At 44.6% G+C, this 16,277-nt stretch overlaps 1 protein-coding gene across 4 annotated transcripts in view; it reads right to left on the reverse strand.

Moving 5' to 3' along the window:
- ARHGEF9 (Cdc42 guanine nucleotide exchange factor 9) overlaps window positions 1–16,277 on the reverse strand; it is a 408,379-nt gene that overhangs the window by 76,137 nt on the left and 315,965 nt on the right. For all 4 annotated transcript variants that reach the window (XM_054996023.1, XM_054996022.1, XM_054996024.1 and 1 more), the window contains 2 exons: window positions 9,915–10,094; window positions 2,069–2,301 (listed from right to left, as the gene is read on the reverse strand). In XM_054996023.1, the coding sequence (XP_054851998.1) occupies window positions 2,069–2,301; window positions 9,915–10,094 (413 nt within the window). The remainder of the gene's footprint in view (window positions 1–2,068; window positions 2,302–9,914; window positions 10,095–16,277) is intronic.

Genomic DNA, 16,277 nt, shown 5'->3' on the forward strand with positions numbered 1-16,277 from the left:
CCACCTGCGTAGCCATGGCTGCTGTGGACAGACTGGGGCTAGATCTACTACACCTGAGCCATCCGCTCTGGCCTCTGTAATCAACACCAGGTCAGCATCTGCATTCTGGATTAAATCTTGGAGACCTCTTGTTTCACTCCCTACTAACTGACCTTCAGCTTCAGACCAGACCAGTTACTGAAGTGATTGGGAGAAAGACCCGAAAGGGGGGGGGGTAGCTTCTTCCTAGCCTTAAGAAAAAATAAAGTAAGGCTTTGGGGCTTAATAATTAACTTATGTTGATCTCTCTCTTTTAGTCTTTAATAATGCTTTAGAATTATGTGGCTTCAATATTAACAGATCATTGCTTTAATCTTTGTAGGAAGACATCTTGAAAGCAAGGAGTATAGTATAAATATTTAAAATTAGTAGTGCTCAGCTGTGTGCTCATTATTCAAGCAAATTAGCTCAATATCCTCATTGAATTAGGAAGTCCATCATCATTTTAAATAAGTAAGATAAAAGAGGGCAGCAGAGGACCTTGCAGACTTGCTCATAAACTTCCCCCAGTGCACTTGGCTGGTCACAGACAGCTGAACCCGGCATATGAATACATGTCCTTACACACAAGGGGCACGATCCAACTGGGTTGGAATTCGCAGAGGACTTCTATGGATAGAATGGGGTGGGGTGGGTGGAAATGTTCATTGACCCACAGCAGACCTCCAACTCCCTGAGACTGTTCCTGGAGCTCCCCGTCTCTCAGGAGCAGTATTGGGGGGGGGGGCTTTTGGTTTGCAGAACTGGGTGGAGGCAAGGAAGTTGCACTCCATGAACTGAAAGGCCTCCCACCCACAGAAATTCACCATGGGTCTAACTAGAGGTGTGAAAAATGGAAAAATTCAGGAAAAAAATTTCCATGAACTTTTTTTGTTTTTCTGACAGGGAAAAAAAAAAAGAAAAATTTGGGGGAGAACTGAAAAGAAAAAACTTCCTATGAAATATTTTCTTTTAGAAAGAATAAAGTGCTTCTTAAGGCAAGGTACTTCATACTTGACATGCATAGAATGAAAAAAGTGTGAGGGCTTTTTCCATTTTTCCAACAGAAAAATTGTGAAATTTTGAGGAATACTAAAACAAAATCAGTATTTTGGAGCATCAGCAGTGGCTATTGGCTTTCAAACTGTGTTTTTTCTGGTGCCAGAAGTGACCATACAAAAGTGGGTTGGAGATGGGCGGGAGTAGGCAGGTCAAACAAAACTGAAAGAAGCATTAGACATGAGGAAAAAATTGACTCAAAATCGACTTTCAGGAAAATATCAGGGTAAAAGTACTGGGAAAAAAATGGGGGGAAACAAAAAACCCAAAGCAAAAACGAAAGGCAAAAAATTTGCGTGCAGAAATCAGGAGATAAACCGAAGCAGTGTGGGTTCAGAACCGACAAGAAAAAAACATGTGGAAAACCCCTATAGTTTTTTTTTCTTTTGTAAATGCTTCTTACAAAACAATTTAAAAATATGCTTGAGTTTCTTAAAAGTTAATTTAAAATTGCTATCTAATTGATCAAGGATAACTTTTGAGTCAGTCCGTTTTTTTAACTGATTAATCCAGCCAAACAGTACAGTTCTTAAAAAAAGGAAACTCCTTTAAAACAGAACAAAATCTAAGCTGTTAAAAGCAAGCAATGTACCCATCCACCCCTAATCCTCTACTAGCGAAGTATGACCATCAAAAATCAGGATTCCTTTCCATTTCTGAAAGATTCTTAGTCCTGGACATGAAGAAGGTCCATGTGGTCTTGCCATGAAAGTACTAAACGAGGAATGAGAAGATCCAGGTCTTAACCCCCACCCCACCCCATGAAGCTCAGTGGATGACCTTGGGCCATTTGTTTTCACATCACAGAGCAGTGGGGAGCACAAAATGAAATGGGGAGAGGGGGACAGAGTACCTGATCTCCTTGCAGGAAGGGCCAAAGAGGGTTCAATGGATTTTTCTCCCTCCAAAGTCTCCATAAACGTGAGGCAGCCAGTCCCTGAGAACAGCAGGCCCATGCAAATACCCCGGCCCCCTCTATATCCCCACATACCTGTGGTCTTGGGCAGTGTACTTCAGCAGTTCTGCCAGCTGCAGTGGGTATTTGCAGATCTTCTGCACAGGAGTCAGAAGGAACCCGTCGATGGCAATGTCAATCATCTGCTGCAAGAGTCGGCACGCTTCAAAGAAGTGCTGGTACCGGCCATCTTTCATGAGCTTCGACAGCTCCATGCATGCGTCCAAGTGATTGTTACAGTACTCAGAATAGATCCAGAAGCCATCTTGCTGCAAGATGTGCAAGTCAGAAGGTGCAGAGAGAGAAAAAGAGGAAGAGTGCATGAGACACAGGCCAGAAGCAATCCGCTGCTCAGCTGAGCAGAACCACAAAGAAATCAAATTGCTGCCTTTCAGCAGGAAGCTTCCTTAAAGTTCTGGCAGCTTCAACTAGTCTAAAATGCCATGGCCAAGCAAGTGCTGGGGTTTGGCCACAACGATCTGCCCTGGCTGCCCATTTGTTTGTGGCACAATTCAAAGGCAGGTTCTGATCTTTAAAGCCCTGAATGGCTTGGAGGCGAGAGGGCTGGAAGGGCTGCCTCTTCCTTTTCTGTCCAGCCCATCGGATAAGATCCTCCTTGCAAGCCCTCGCAAGGGTACAGCCTGCAGAGGGGAGATGGGGGGGGCAACCAGAGAGAGGGACTTTTCATTGGGGCAACTCAACTCTTGAAAGCCCCCAACCCTGAGGCTTGCTTGGCGCCTCCCTCGCTGTTTTAGGCACAGTGCTGCAACATTTCATTTTACCCCAACTTTTAATGGAGGGGTTCTATCTTCTGTTTATGATTTGCTTCTAGCTTGGGGGCTATTTTATGGCTTGTGGTTTCATGGTTTTCGGTTTTTTAAAAATATTGATAATTATTCATTTGTATTTTTATGGCCACCTCAAGCAGGTCTCAAGAGATTTGCTAAATATAAAGTAAAAATGGAGGCTCCATTAAAGTATCCATTAAGCTGAAGTGCCTACTGTCCATGGATATGACCTAACTGATCCTTTCAATAAAATTAGAGGATACAATCACATTTTGTGGCAGTAAATTCCATCACTGTGTGCTGTGTGAAGTACTATTTCACTTGGGAAATTTCAGGCATTTCTGCTGGTACTAAATAGACCAATGTAAGCAACTGAAACAAGCAAGTTATTTCCAGAATTTCTTATTTTACAACACATAGCTCTAGTGTGTTTCTTGTATGTATAGTAGCAATTTCTTACTGAACTCTGGAGTGCCACATTACTCTGCCTTTGTTTCCATAATGGAACTGAAGCATTAGGAACCCACTTTTTTAACATCTGAATTTTGTACAGGGAATTGTGCCTGTGCAGTCTGTCACAGCTACCTGTTTCTTCATATCATTTGTGTCCCTTCTCTCCATTTCCAATATGCATATGCTCACTGATAAAACATTGCAAAAAAGCAATTTGCTGCAATTATACATTGGGATGCATTATGATTCTTGTTGTGTGGTGTTTTACCAATGTGCAGAAGAGCAGGCAGAGATTGGTAATACACTGCACAACAAGGTTCCATGTGCAATTACACTGCCATCATCTCAGTGTTTTATCAATGTGCTCATGCTCATTGGCAGCAAAATTGGGGGGGGGGAGATTTAATTGAGTAGTAGTAAATGAAACTTGTGTCCACTGGAAGTGGACTTCTTCACTTGAAGCCAGCTAGGTGACCTTGGGTCAGTCACAGCTTCTAGGAGCTCTCTCAGTCTCACCTACATCATAGGGTGATTATTGTTGTGGGGATAATAAGAACATACTTTGTAAACCGCTCTGAGTGGGCATTAAGTTGTCCTGAAGGGCAGTATATAAATTGAATGTTGTTATTGTTGCTATGATGTTTCTGCTGCTGCTACTAATGATAATGAACGGAATGCAGGGAGGGGCAATAAAGGGACAGAATGGGGACCATCTACCCAACCCCAGTCTTCAGTCACACGGAGAGAGGTCTTTGATATAATCAGTATGAATTTGATCTGGCCTATAATACTGAACCACTGAGCAGGTTAAAGGCCTTGGATATTGACAGGATGGAGGGACACAATGAGTCCAGTCCTCTCCCCAACCCCTCTTCCCCACACCTCCTCCCAACTCCCCATCTTCCCACTCGTCATTGGCACCATCTCTACAGGTGAGCGGGACTAATGCTGTTTTTTCAGAACTGGCCCTGTCCTGCATTTCCCCAAATCAAACACCCCTAAGTCTTGAGAAGAAAGCAAGGGACACTTCCCCCTCTTCCACCCCAGAAGCTGCAGTAAGGACAGGGGATGGGGCCAATATAAGACCTGTAATATCCCGGAAGAACGTGCAGCGCATGGAGAAATGCATTGATCAATCAGATTCTTTCCATAATTGCTCACAGGTTCCCAACAAAAAACAGCACCATCCTTCTGTTTAAAAAACAAACAAACTCAGAGCAGCTCACATAAAGTTCTCAGCTGAATCACATCCAGGCACAGATCAGATCCACCTCAACTTAGTTTTACCATCAGTGTCCCAAGTATATTTTTCCACATGCTGTAAATTATGAATATTCAGTTAAAAAGCAAGGCTCACTTTGGACAACCGAGGCTGTTGGGCAAACCTTTCCAAACACCCTGACCCAACAGTGGCGAGAGATCTACCCGTCTGCTACCCCTGCAGCTTTATTTCCCTCCCCCACCTCCGCTTTTTTTTTTTAGGTAATTCTGCAGAGAGCATTTCTGTACCCTGTTATTCTGAAAACTGACAGCTGAAATTAAACTTTCTGACCTCTGTGGCAACAACCCAGCTTGGAGCAAAGCCAGCTCTGCAAGGGCTGAAGACCACTGCTGTGCTCTGTGCTGCTTCAAACCACACGTGGGAGCTTGTATTTTGAAATGTGCCACCAAATACAATGTCCCCTACACGTATTCTCCAGGATCATGACAGTTTCTAGTTCTGTTTATTTCTTCTGGATTTTTAAAAGACTGCTTATCACTACAGCCTGAGCTATTCTATGGACAGGGAAGAATGCTGCTTTTACACCCTCGTCCTTAAACAGAAAAGCACAAAACAACAGGGAGCAGCAAATCTAAGGCACTCGGAGAGAAGCTGCAGCGTGCAGCTTTAATGGTGTCCTGTTGAAGTTTCATTAGCATCTACAATGTGATTCTCTAATAGTATCTGAAGTGTTGCCGGTGTGAAATGTAGCTCAGCCAAGCAGCAATTGAAAGTAATGTAGTTACGCATAAAAGGATTCAGCATCCTAGATAGCAGCTTCCTCTTACATAAGTGCCAAGATAGTATTTTATTCTCCCTCAAGGCAAAGTTAAAAAAGCAAGGCTGCCTGAATTTCTTGGCATTTCCTGATATATTTACAACACTGGCCAATTCATCAGCGCCGGTACTGTGTGGCTTATGTAACAGCCAAAAAGGGGCGAGCCGAAGAGGGATCCCTATCAATGCAAACATCTTACATATTTGTACACTGTGGTACAGCCAGCTCCCTGATGGGTCACTGCTATGTTTGGAGAGGGCTTTCAGTTATGTACGCACAAGAATCCTCATTCACAACAAAACAAATAATAATACAGCACTGTTCCCCCACCCCACCCCCAGTCTCCACCAGGGCATCATTCCCTAATCCGTCCTGTTCTCCACCTGAAAAAATCTACGAGCTTCGTATAAACTCTGGGTCAGTGGTCTAGTGGGTTGATATTCTCAGGTGACTTTGGAGTCCCTCCTGCTGAGTCACAAACCCCTATGGAGCTGCTGGTTTTTTTAAAACTTCCTTTTGGATTGACCTCCTGCACTGAAGGCAAAGGTGCCATGCCGCCTGCCTCTTTTTACATGCATGCTGAGAAGAGCAGCAGGATAGCAAGGTGAGGTCACTCAGTGGAGGAGATGATTCCTCCAGGGCACGGCACGTCCTGACACTTGCCACATTTCCTGCCCCCAGTGTTTGGATCTGCTGTCCATGGTCCTGGCCTTGACAGAGTGGGGTGACAATTCTGGCTTTCACTCTTCCGGTCACGTGCCTCCGATGTCACGGGACTACCTGCAACCTGGCTTCCAGCTCTGCAAGGGCTGAAGACCACTGCTGGGCTCTGTGCTGCTTCAAACCACACGTGGGAGCTTGTATTTTGAAATGTGCCACCAAATACAATGTCCCCTACACGTATTCTCCAGGAATGGGTTATGCTCAATTTTTCTTTCTGGTGTATAAGTTTAGTATATTCAGGGAACTGTAAAAGTGGAGAGATAAGATTCATGAATACGCATCAATGGCTAAATTGACTACCTATTTACATAATAGACCGTTAAATGAGTTTTGGAAAAAATGGAAGGATCTTTTTGAATATTTAGGTATAATTAATTGAAATAGAAGTTCAGAGGGAGAGAGGGAAGGAGAGGGAAGGAGAAATGTTATGTATTTTGGCTAAGGGAAGTCAAACATGCATAGATCAAAGAAGTTTAAGTGTATTGTCTGTTTAACTCCCAAAACTATTATAGATGTATTGCTTACATACTTATTGTTTGTATAAGATAATATAAGTTTCAATTTTGATGTCTAATCTAGAATCTGTATAATCTTTTTGCTATGCACTTACTTTATTAAACTTTCTTTTCTGTTAAATAAAATTCTTCATTAAAAAAATGTGGCAGAGCACAACAAACGACAACCCTACAGCTGCAATCCGAAGCGGTCCTGACTAACACGCTATCGCCTTCTCTGTACTATGTGCATCTACTGGAATGCTTATGTTTCAGTCACGTTGTCAAGGTCCAAACTACATGAAATATTGGGAGATCCAAGAAGGCAGAGAAAGAAGAGTGCAAAACCTGGCAAAAGTAGGAGAAACTTCATGGTTCTGTGTGACTTTGGGGGCGATTAGGTTGAAGGACTCTTTTCTGATGTGGAATCTCAAATGGAGCATTAAATGGAGCATTAAAGAAAGATGATGGAGAGCTATTTAGCAACTGAAATATTTAGCCTAGCTTCCCTACATATGCTAGCAGCATTTCACATCTGCACTTCTTTCCCAAGTGAGCAAATTTGTTCTCAGCTGAGATTATGGTGAAAGGTCCACTACGCAATCAGAGAGGCCAATCATTTACTCTTCTAATCAAACAAGGATGTCTCACATCTTCCACGTGGTGCCGAAAGCACTCAAGAGTTATTTTTACAATAATTCTTTGATGGCAAAAATCACAGCACATGCAAGTAGCACTGCCCCGATTTGAATTTGACATGGTTTATGCCACTACGGGAGCTGGAGAAAGGTCCATCACAAACTGCAAGGGCTCAGAGTCTGCTCTCCAAATGGATGCGCCAGGCCACACAGCCAGCACCTCTGCATGGTCCTTATGAGGATGCAAACCCACAGGTAGCCTCATGCACTCTTACGGGGTTCAAAAAGCATCTGAACCAGGCCACAAAGTAAAGGGGAGGTGCCTGGCAAATCAGGCAGTAGAGACTAGTGGTAGAAGTCCAAAATGGACTGACACTTGATTGAACACAGGATGGCAGACGGCCAATCAGAAAAGTCAAGTCATGTCCAGGACTTCAGGGATGGAGCTTGATAACACTGGAAGAAGCTAATGGCACAAGCTCTCCTGCATATGAACTCTTATCCTGAGAATTTCATCATGCCCCTTGATACTTTGAGAAGAAACCTGATTCTCCAAAACTTCAAATCAAATCCTGACTGCAAGCAATATTGTAAATAACAGTGCTGGCTAAACTTTTTGGCAACTATGCCACAAGTGATGTTTAATGTTGGAGACAGTGGTACCACTCAGATGCCCATGACAGTTGGAAACCTGGCCCATGCCAGGGTTGCTGAGCCAGGGAGCAAATGACCACTTGCAGAAGAGAGACAGGCAAGAGGGCAACCTTACTCCATGCCATGGGAGCCATTTATTCCTAAGCAGGTGTGCCTGGCTCCTGGCTGGCCAGGTATGGCATCCACAGCCCAGGCTGGAAATCTATGGCTTCTATCATTTCAGATCCAGATTTCTAAACATAACATTAAACTTATCATTCAATACATTCTCTCATTACAGAAAACCCAAATGGACCTTTTCCTCATCTGAATTTCCTGGCTGGCTGTGATGTCTGTACGTGCATGTGTATGAGCGCGCATGCACACGTGAGGGTGAAAATGAATCACTTGAGATGGCAGAAATAGATAAAAAGGAAGCAGAATGGTTTGGGGATATAAAAAACGAGAAGCAGCTCTGGGCAGTGTAGCAGTTGCTACCGCATTAGGAACTGCATTTTCAACATTTTGACTCAAATAAACTCATTTTTACGTTCTTTTTAAGACATGAACAGTGCACTTCAGTGCAGAGATTACACCCTTATAACTCCACTGCAAGTCAACGGATAACTCTGCTTAGAAGGCTGCTACAAGAACTGAAAAGCCAAGCTGCTTAACGGAAAAGATCCCCCAGATCGCACTGGAGTTAGAGGCAAGCAGAGATTCCCAGAGGGGAACAGATTTTTCTTGGGTCAACACTTCTCCTAACTACCCTCATCTTCACAATAAGTTTATCTCATGATAGCTGAAATATCTGATATTGAGTGGCATGCATCTGTGTGTGAATGTCCCAGCCCATAGTATCAGTCTTCCCCACATGTATTACAGTAGGAATTCAGCACCCCACTGGTAAAAATGATTCCCACATGCTTTCCTCTTCTTGATACTGTGGAATTTGCGTAAATTTGGAAGCACACAGACTCTTTTCATTCTTGCCCATCCTCTGGTATTGGTACCATCAGCTGGGAAGGACTTCTGCAACCAGTGCCATCTGAAAGGTTTCAGCATTTACATGGAAACTCCGGCTGGATGCAGAGCAGAGAAACCCCATGGCAGATTTGCAGCGGGCAAGGGGAAGTAACAGTTGGTGGAAGAAAAAGAACAGTGACACGGAGGGAAAAAATCAAGAATGAGGAGTAAGTGACCCAGCTAAACAACTTTTATTGTCACCGTTGAGAGGTGGACTAAATATTGCAGTCCTGGCCTCAAGGTAGGCAACCCAGTTGCCTGCCAGAGATCAGGGGGAGGCAGCAAACCTCCTGGCAATTGCCCACCACTGGCAGGCAACCTGGGAAAGTGCACACCGGGTGTGCTCTGAGCGGGACGTGACGATATCACCTCCCCAAGTGATGTCATCATGCCAGGCGTGGGCTTGCTCCCGCACTTCATGGGGGCCAATTTTGGCCCCAAATAGACCAGAATTGGCCCTGTGCAAAGCGAGGGAGCATGCCTGTGGCTGGTGTGATGATGTCACTTCCCAGAAGTAACATCATTGCACCCAACTGGGAGCGCACATGAGCAAAGTGCAAGGAGACTACTCCAGGAATGTCTTGGGTCCCCCACCACCAGGAGGATATAGGGACCTGGGAACCCTACCCCAAGGGTCAATTGGCAAGTTGAAACATCAGAGTCCTTGAAGAAAGGCAGGCTGGAAAGCAGGATCTTCAAACCAGGCCAGAGGTTTCAAGAACTTATCTGAGACGCATATAGTGGGAAATGTTTCATAAGTCACTATTTTATTGCTAATCAATAAGTAACAGCCAAAATTCAAGACTATGCACTTCAGGGCTTGAAGCAGAAACTGTTCAGGCTCATCCAATAATCATGACCCTGTCCTCTTCCTGGACCAAAAAGCTTAGTTAGTGACCTGAACCATCGTCACGCGCACGCACGCCCGCACGCACATGCACACTGCTGCAATGCGGGTCATACCAAAGGGAGCTGTTCCCACATGCACATGTTTGTGTTCCCATTGGTCACCTGTGCCTCAAAAATAATGAACGAAGACTGGATCGGACAGGTCCATTTTACTCTTTGCCCCCCTTGGAAACACTTACATGCTCCAGAAAACACGGCCCAATTTCACTGAGATGGGGGTCCTCGTTGTTGTACTGCTTCTCCAAGTCTCTTACAAAGCCCATCTGAAACCTGTAGATTTCCTCAATGTTGCCAAAGATGATCTTCAACTGTTCATCACTGAACATGTCTCTTCTCTTCCGACACTGCTTCAAATAACCCTGAAAGAGAAGAGGATGACAGTGAAAACACAGTAAGTGCACAGTTCAGGGGATGCTTACGTGAGAGCAAAACTGTCTGGTTTGGGGGCTTTAAAAACAAAAACAAAGACATGGTCGCACATTGGTGCCTTCCCTTCTCTGTCTTCCCCTGCTTTTGTCTATTCTACATTTCCCTACCAAATGATTCAGGTACCTGGATCAGCTGTTTTCCATGGCTTCTTGGTTTTGTGCTTACTCACTGTACAACTCTTGTGAGTTAAAAGCCAGTTAGAGTGAGGCGAGCTCCGCCCATGTATTCCAAGAGGACTATCTTGCCGCCCACTGTGAGGACACAACACCTTCCTCCATTACTGATGGAGCTAAGGAGAGGGAGAAGCTGGAAGCGGCTGCAGAGTTTGCTGGGGAGGAGTCATTGCTTGTCTGCTCAAATTGGACAACCCAAGATTTTCCAGAAGTTGCTTCTGACATTGGAAAGGCTTTCCCCCCTGCCATTTTGATGTGAATCCACAAGCTTGAGTGGGGAGCTGAGGCAGGTGTTGAAAAATGGACCTAAAGGCCCAATGAAAGTACTCTGGAGAGGAAGTGGAAGGGACTCAGTAGGCAGAAAGAATGAGTTCCATTCCTCTCCAGCCCATTGCTAACACCAGGCTAAGCAACTCTGCAACCTGAAAACATACCCAGGGTCACAGCTACCTCCCCTGAGCTGCCCAAAGTGCTTTCATGGATTGGCCATGGCTGGGGATGATCAGCTAGTGAGTCACTCCACCTTTTCTGAACGTGTCTCACCACACTAAGCAAAATACACTCGAATTACACAGGTACTTGAAGTGTATTTTGTAATTCGAGTGTATTTGAGTATAATTCAAGTGTAATTCAAGTGTATCTGTTGTCTCATGTGGTTTGACCATTAGTGGCAAGTTTTGTCATTGAGGGCTCTTCCCCCTGCTCACTAAAAGGACAATTCCCTGTGGGATTTGGGCTGCAGTGGCTCCCACTCCTGAGGTTTTAGCCAGAGTAAATGCCTGTTGGGGAGGCACACACCCCATGTCACAGGGCTGATATTTTTGCTAGTTTCTGATCGGTTGCTTTTCTCTACTGCTCTCTGATAAGCTGAGTACTTTCCCCAGGATTCTCCCCACAACTGAACCTGCTTCACATCAGTTTTGGTTAGGCCCACAGCAGATGTTTGGGGTGAATGGGCCTACAAGGTGGGAAGAATTAGTGTAGAACAGCACTAACCTAAAATAGGTATTTAAAATGATTTACTTGCATCAAATATGAATAGCATTTAATTGTACAAAATGTAGCAACTATAGAGCTTTTAAATTTGCCTGGTGGCTCAGCACCCCTTGGAGAAAATACTCAAAAGTTTATCACTTACTGAGCAACTGGGTGTACCAGAGCCTTACAGTTCCAAAAATGAATTGTGGGGGGGGGGGGGAAAGCAATTTAGATCTCTCTCACTCTTTTTAAAACAAAAGATGAAATCACAGGCCTGATTTCTCAGGGTGGGGGGTGGGGAGATAACAGGTCCCTTCAGTGGCTATTGCCCCAGTTTGGAGCTTTCAGCTATGAGCTCCCCTGAAGGCCCATCTAAGTACTGATTCAAATTTCACTTTTTAAACCACAGTACTGAATTTTAAAGGACAAAATACACATTTGAAATGTGGTGCTGGAGGAGAGTTTTGTGGATACCATGGACAGCCAAAAAGACAAATAAGTCGGTACTAGGTCAAATCAAGCCTGAATCCTCCCTAGAAGCTAAAATAACAAAACTAAGGTTATCGTACTTTGGTCACATCATGAAAAGACAAGATTTTCTGGAAAAGTCAATAATGCTAGGAAAAGTAGAAGGCAGCAGGAAAAGAGGAAGACCTAAAATGAGATGGCTGGACTCAATAAAGGAAGACACACACACACACACTCAAACACACACTCACAGCTTCCAGTTGTCGGATGCTGCATTAGCATTCCAGTAGTGGGGTTACCTTAAAATAAACAGGAAACCACAATCCAGAAAGTTACTGCAACCAGGTTAACTAACCTTGTCAAATTCATCTTCGCTACTTACATATGTGAATTTTGTTTTTGTTTTTTAGGTGGGTGTTTTCTGTGCAACTTTAAAAACCAAAGTGTGAACTGGTTCTAAGGGACCGGAATTCACTTGAGCACAATTATTTGTGTTTAAGTCTCACGGCCTAACTAGACATTATGTGCTGTGCAACATCAAACAGATGTGATGTTGGGAAATGAGGCCTGATTTGGCTCAGGAACATGGCACAGGATGAGACTAGGGAGAAGCTTCCGCCTCTCCTCCATGGGGCACTTTTCTAAGTACAACTAAAACATCAATATTAGAAACACGCAGCTGTTGGACAGCACATGAATCCTCAAAATCTACTTTGGCTATCCATAGCATGTGAAATGGCAGGATGCGAGCTCTTCCCAGTCCATGCACGTGTCATCATACGCCTGTACACCAGACAGAAAATGCATCTGCCATGATGGGTCTCAGAAATGTCACCTTAGACAGACTCTGGGGGAGGGAGCTGAACCCAGGAGAACGACAACGCAAGCAGCTGAGCCTAGCAAGGAATCCACCATAGGGCAAAAAGCTGAGTCAAACAAGGAAAGGGATTTACTAGTGAAAGGGAACCAAAAGGATGATCTGTCCTTGGTAAGCACGGACAGCTGGAGTACAGAGCCCTCATTCAGCTGGCTGGGCGCTCTCATCCCTCACTTGACCAGTGATAAGACGCAGATGGCTTGGCTCACAGCGACAAAGGACGACAGCACTGTTGTGCTCTTGCAGTCTCCCCAGACAATCAGGCAATAGAATCAGAGGCCCATCAAGGACTCTCCGGATAGCACCCATATCAGGGGTAAGGGACGCTGCTGTTTCCCAGGTTTCGTACGGATAGTGCATTTCTGCTGATGCAGACAATTATCCCAAGCCCACCTTCTGTGCGGTTCACTTTCTGTTGGTATATGCAACAATTCACTTTCAATTGGTATAGGCAAGTGTCTGTGGGTATCAGCAGTTGGTGGGTGTATAAGGCAGCCATAGGTTTAAGAACTGAGGTGGGGGGCATGCATTTGAGTATTCACCCCACTGAAGGCAAACAGTAGCACGTGCATTGGATGGAAAAGCAGAAAACGCAACAGAAATAAAGAGGTTTTGCACATCCCTAATCATATCCCCCCAAGGATGTAATGACTGGGGGGGGGGACGTATGCCTTCATCCCTTCTTTCTATTAGACTGCAGCTGGAGAGCTGGCTGGTGTGAAAATGTCACCCTGTGGGAGATTGCTGGAAGGCTAAAAATAGATGGATGAAGGCTTAGTTTTAAGACAATGACGTTCAGCATCAATTTGTCAAATTCAATAGTTTATGCTGTGTTAGTTTTCTGCTGTGTGTGCAGATGCATACATACATACAAATCTCTCCAAAAAAATCCAATCCATGAAAACTTACATTAGAATTACAGTAAGGAAAAGTGAAGTTGGACAATTTGCTTCAGAATTTCCTCACTAAATTAATATTTGATCGATCTACAAGCTCATAGTGCTGAGATCAAACTCATGGTGTGGCCAAAATGTGGATGTTCAGTTGGACATTTACATGCTTCCCTTCTGTGCACTGCACAGAATCTTGGAACTGAGGACCTTTATGCTTGCCAGTTGTTAGAGGACCTTAGCATTAGGTGACAGAGAGTGACAGGCAGTGGACAAGCAACCAGGAGAATGTGGGGAGGGGGAGAAGGACCATGTACCACTGGGAAGCTATTGCAGCACAGATTCCTTGTGGTGCGAAAAGCAATGGTTTATGGCACTGCTGAATGGGAGCACAAGGGCCAATGGGACTGTGGGCACCTTTGGAAGTTTGGGAAGGATGGTGAGCACCACCCAAAATGGCTACTTCAAGAGCTGGAGCCAAACCCCAAATGGCTGCCACAAGAGGTGGAGCCAAACTTCCCTCCTCCTGGGAAGAAAGGAAGCCTGAAAAAAGGGGGGGGGAGTTAAACCATACACTGTCTAAGGAAAGATCCATCCTTGATCTTCTGGTGGAAAACTCTTTAATTTGAATTGGGGCAGCCAATAACCTTACAATGCCTCGGGGGAACCCTGGGCTATAGCACAGTCTGGTCTGCACTCCTGTCTGTCTCTCCAGGGCTGCACAGCTGCTTGCTCCTATTGCTGATGTAAAATTATCCCCTGGTACTGGGGAATTGCATAGCTATGCAGTGCGCACTCCAGCAGCACTGTCTTATACTGTGGACTCATGGCTAGGGATGACACAAAAGTTTGGGACAACTCTCGTTGGATCCAAAAGTTCAGTTTGCTTTTATGGTTTCTCCAAACTTGGGACAAAACTATGGCCTCCCCCTTGTCCAACTCTGTGAAAGAAAACAAATAGCAAGTAAGTGGTGGGAAAAGTGTGGGATGTATAAATGACATGAAAATGATGGGGGGAAATGCCATAAAGCAAACAAACAAAACAAAGAACTTTATTGAAGAAAACAGAAACAAGAAAAAAAGGTCCTCTTGGCCAAGCATATGCATGAAAAGAAATGAAAAATAAAACAAAACCAGAAAAAAACTCACATAGTTGTAAATAGGGGTGTGCACTTGAAAAAAAATTGGGTATAACCGAAGCAGGAAAAAAATCCGGAATAACCCTAAACCTGAAGTGGCAAGCAGCTTCAGGTTTGGGTATTTAAGTTGCTTTGGAGTGCTTTGTAAATATTCGGAGCATACAAAGCACCACTTCCCACAGGCATTTTCATCCAATGGGAGGGGGGAAGAGGGAGTTCCTTCTTCCCCCCTCCCACTGGGTGAAAAAGGCCAGTGGAGTTTTGAAAGCTCAAAGCAGCCCTGAAAAGAGCTGATTTGAGCTTTTTAAACTTTCAGGCTGGCTTTTTCATCCAATGGGAGGGGGAAAGAGAGAACTCCCTCTTCCCCCTCCCATTGGGTGAAAAAGAGGCCGGGGAGCTTTGAACGCTTTTCTTGCCACTGTTTGCAAATGGCAAGGTAAGTGCTGCTGCTGCTGCTCTACACAAAGCTTCCTGAAGTGTTCCGAAATGCTTTGGAAAGCTTTGCTTCAGGATTCTCTAATTGGCTCAGCAATGCTGGGGCCAATTCGGGAACCCCGAATCTATACAAATCGGGCCCAATTTGGGTTAAAAACCCGAATGGGAAACCTGAAGTGCACACCCGTAGTTGTAAAGCTCTACTGGTCACAGAATCTCTTAAATGGCCAGTACTGAAGTCAATAAACAAAACTGAGAACACATACCCGACGACCTGCTTTGCAGGATATGCCATATTTAATTTTCCCAAAAAAGAAAGTAAAGAAAAAGAAAGGAAAACCTTTTCCTTAAAAAAACAGCCTAAGTCCATTTGGAAAATCAGCCTCCCCCTCACGCTCCTTGGGAGAGCCACGGGGGCCCTGCAAGGCATAGCAGGGGAAGCACCAGTATTGGGGGAAATGCCTCTGGGTTTCTGAGATCCAGAGGTGTTAGCTGTGTTAGTCCGTAGTAGCAAAATAGTAAAGAGTCCAGAAGCACCTTTAAGACTAACCAACCTTTTTTGTAGCATAAGCTTCCGAGAATCACAGCTCTCTTCATTCGATGCATCTGACAAAGAGAGCTGTAGTTCTTGAAAGCTTATGCTACAATAAAGTTGGTTAATCTTAAAGGTGCTACTGGACTCTTTACTATTTTGGATTTCTGAGGGAATCCACAAATATTTGGAGAAGGTAGCACCGTTTCTGATGATGGTGGGGAGCTGGGCAGTTCACTAAAACAAGACCACTGCAGCCCCTCTCTCTTTCCTGTTACCCTTGCAATTGTGTGAGGCAAGGTCAATCTGCTTTCTCAATCTCACTTCAGCACAAAGAGGAATCAACCTATTTAGAGGGAGCCTGGCGTGATTAAGCTGTCTCTTCCAGCTGTGGAGGGGGTTGTGGAAGGGAGGGAATTGCTCAGGCTGTGTACACTTAATTTGGACAAAATGAGTTCCTCTGAAGCAGCAGCCAGCCAGTTGCTTTGCAAATGGCAATGCCCGTTTCAGTCTTCTCTGTTTTAAAAAGACATCTGAAAAGATTTGTTGGCACTCCACCTTCTGGCAAGATTTCTCATTCGATTCCATTTGGGATAATAAAGAGCTAACTAAGAAACTTGA

This window comes from Eublepharis macularius, chromosome 13, assembly GCF_028583425.1.
Source record: "Eublepharis macularius isolate TG4126 chromosome 13, MPM_Emac_v1.0, whole genome shotgun sequence".
NCBI classification, from domain to species: domain Eukaryota; kingdom Metazoa; phylum Chordata; class Lepidosauria; order Squamata; family Eublepharidae; genus Eublepharis; species Eublepharis macularius.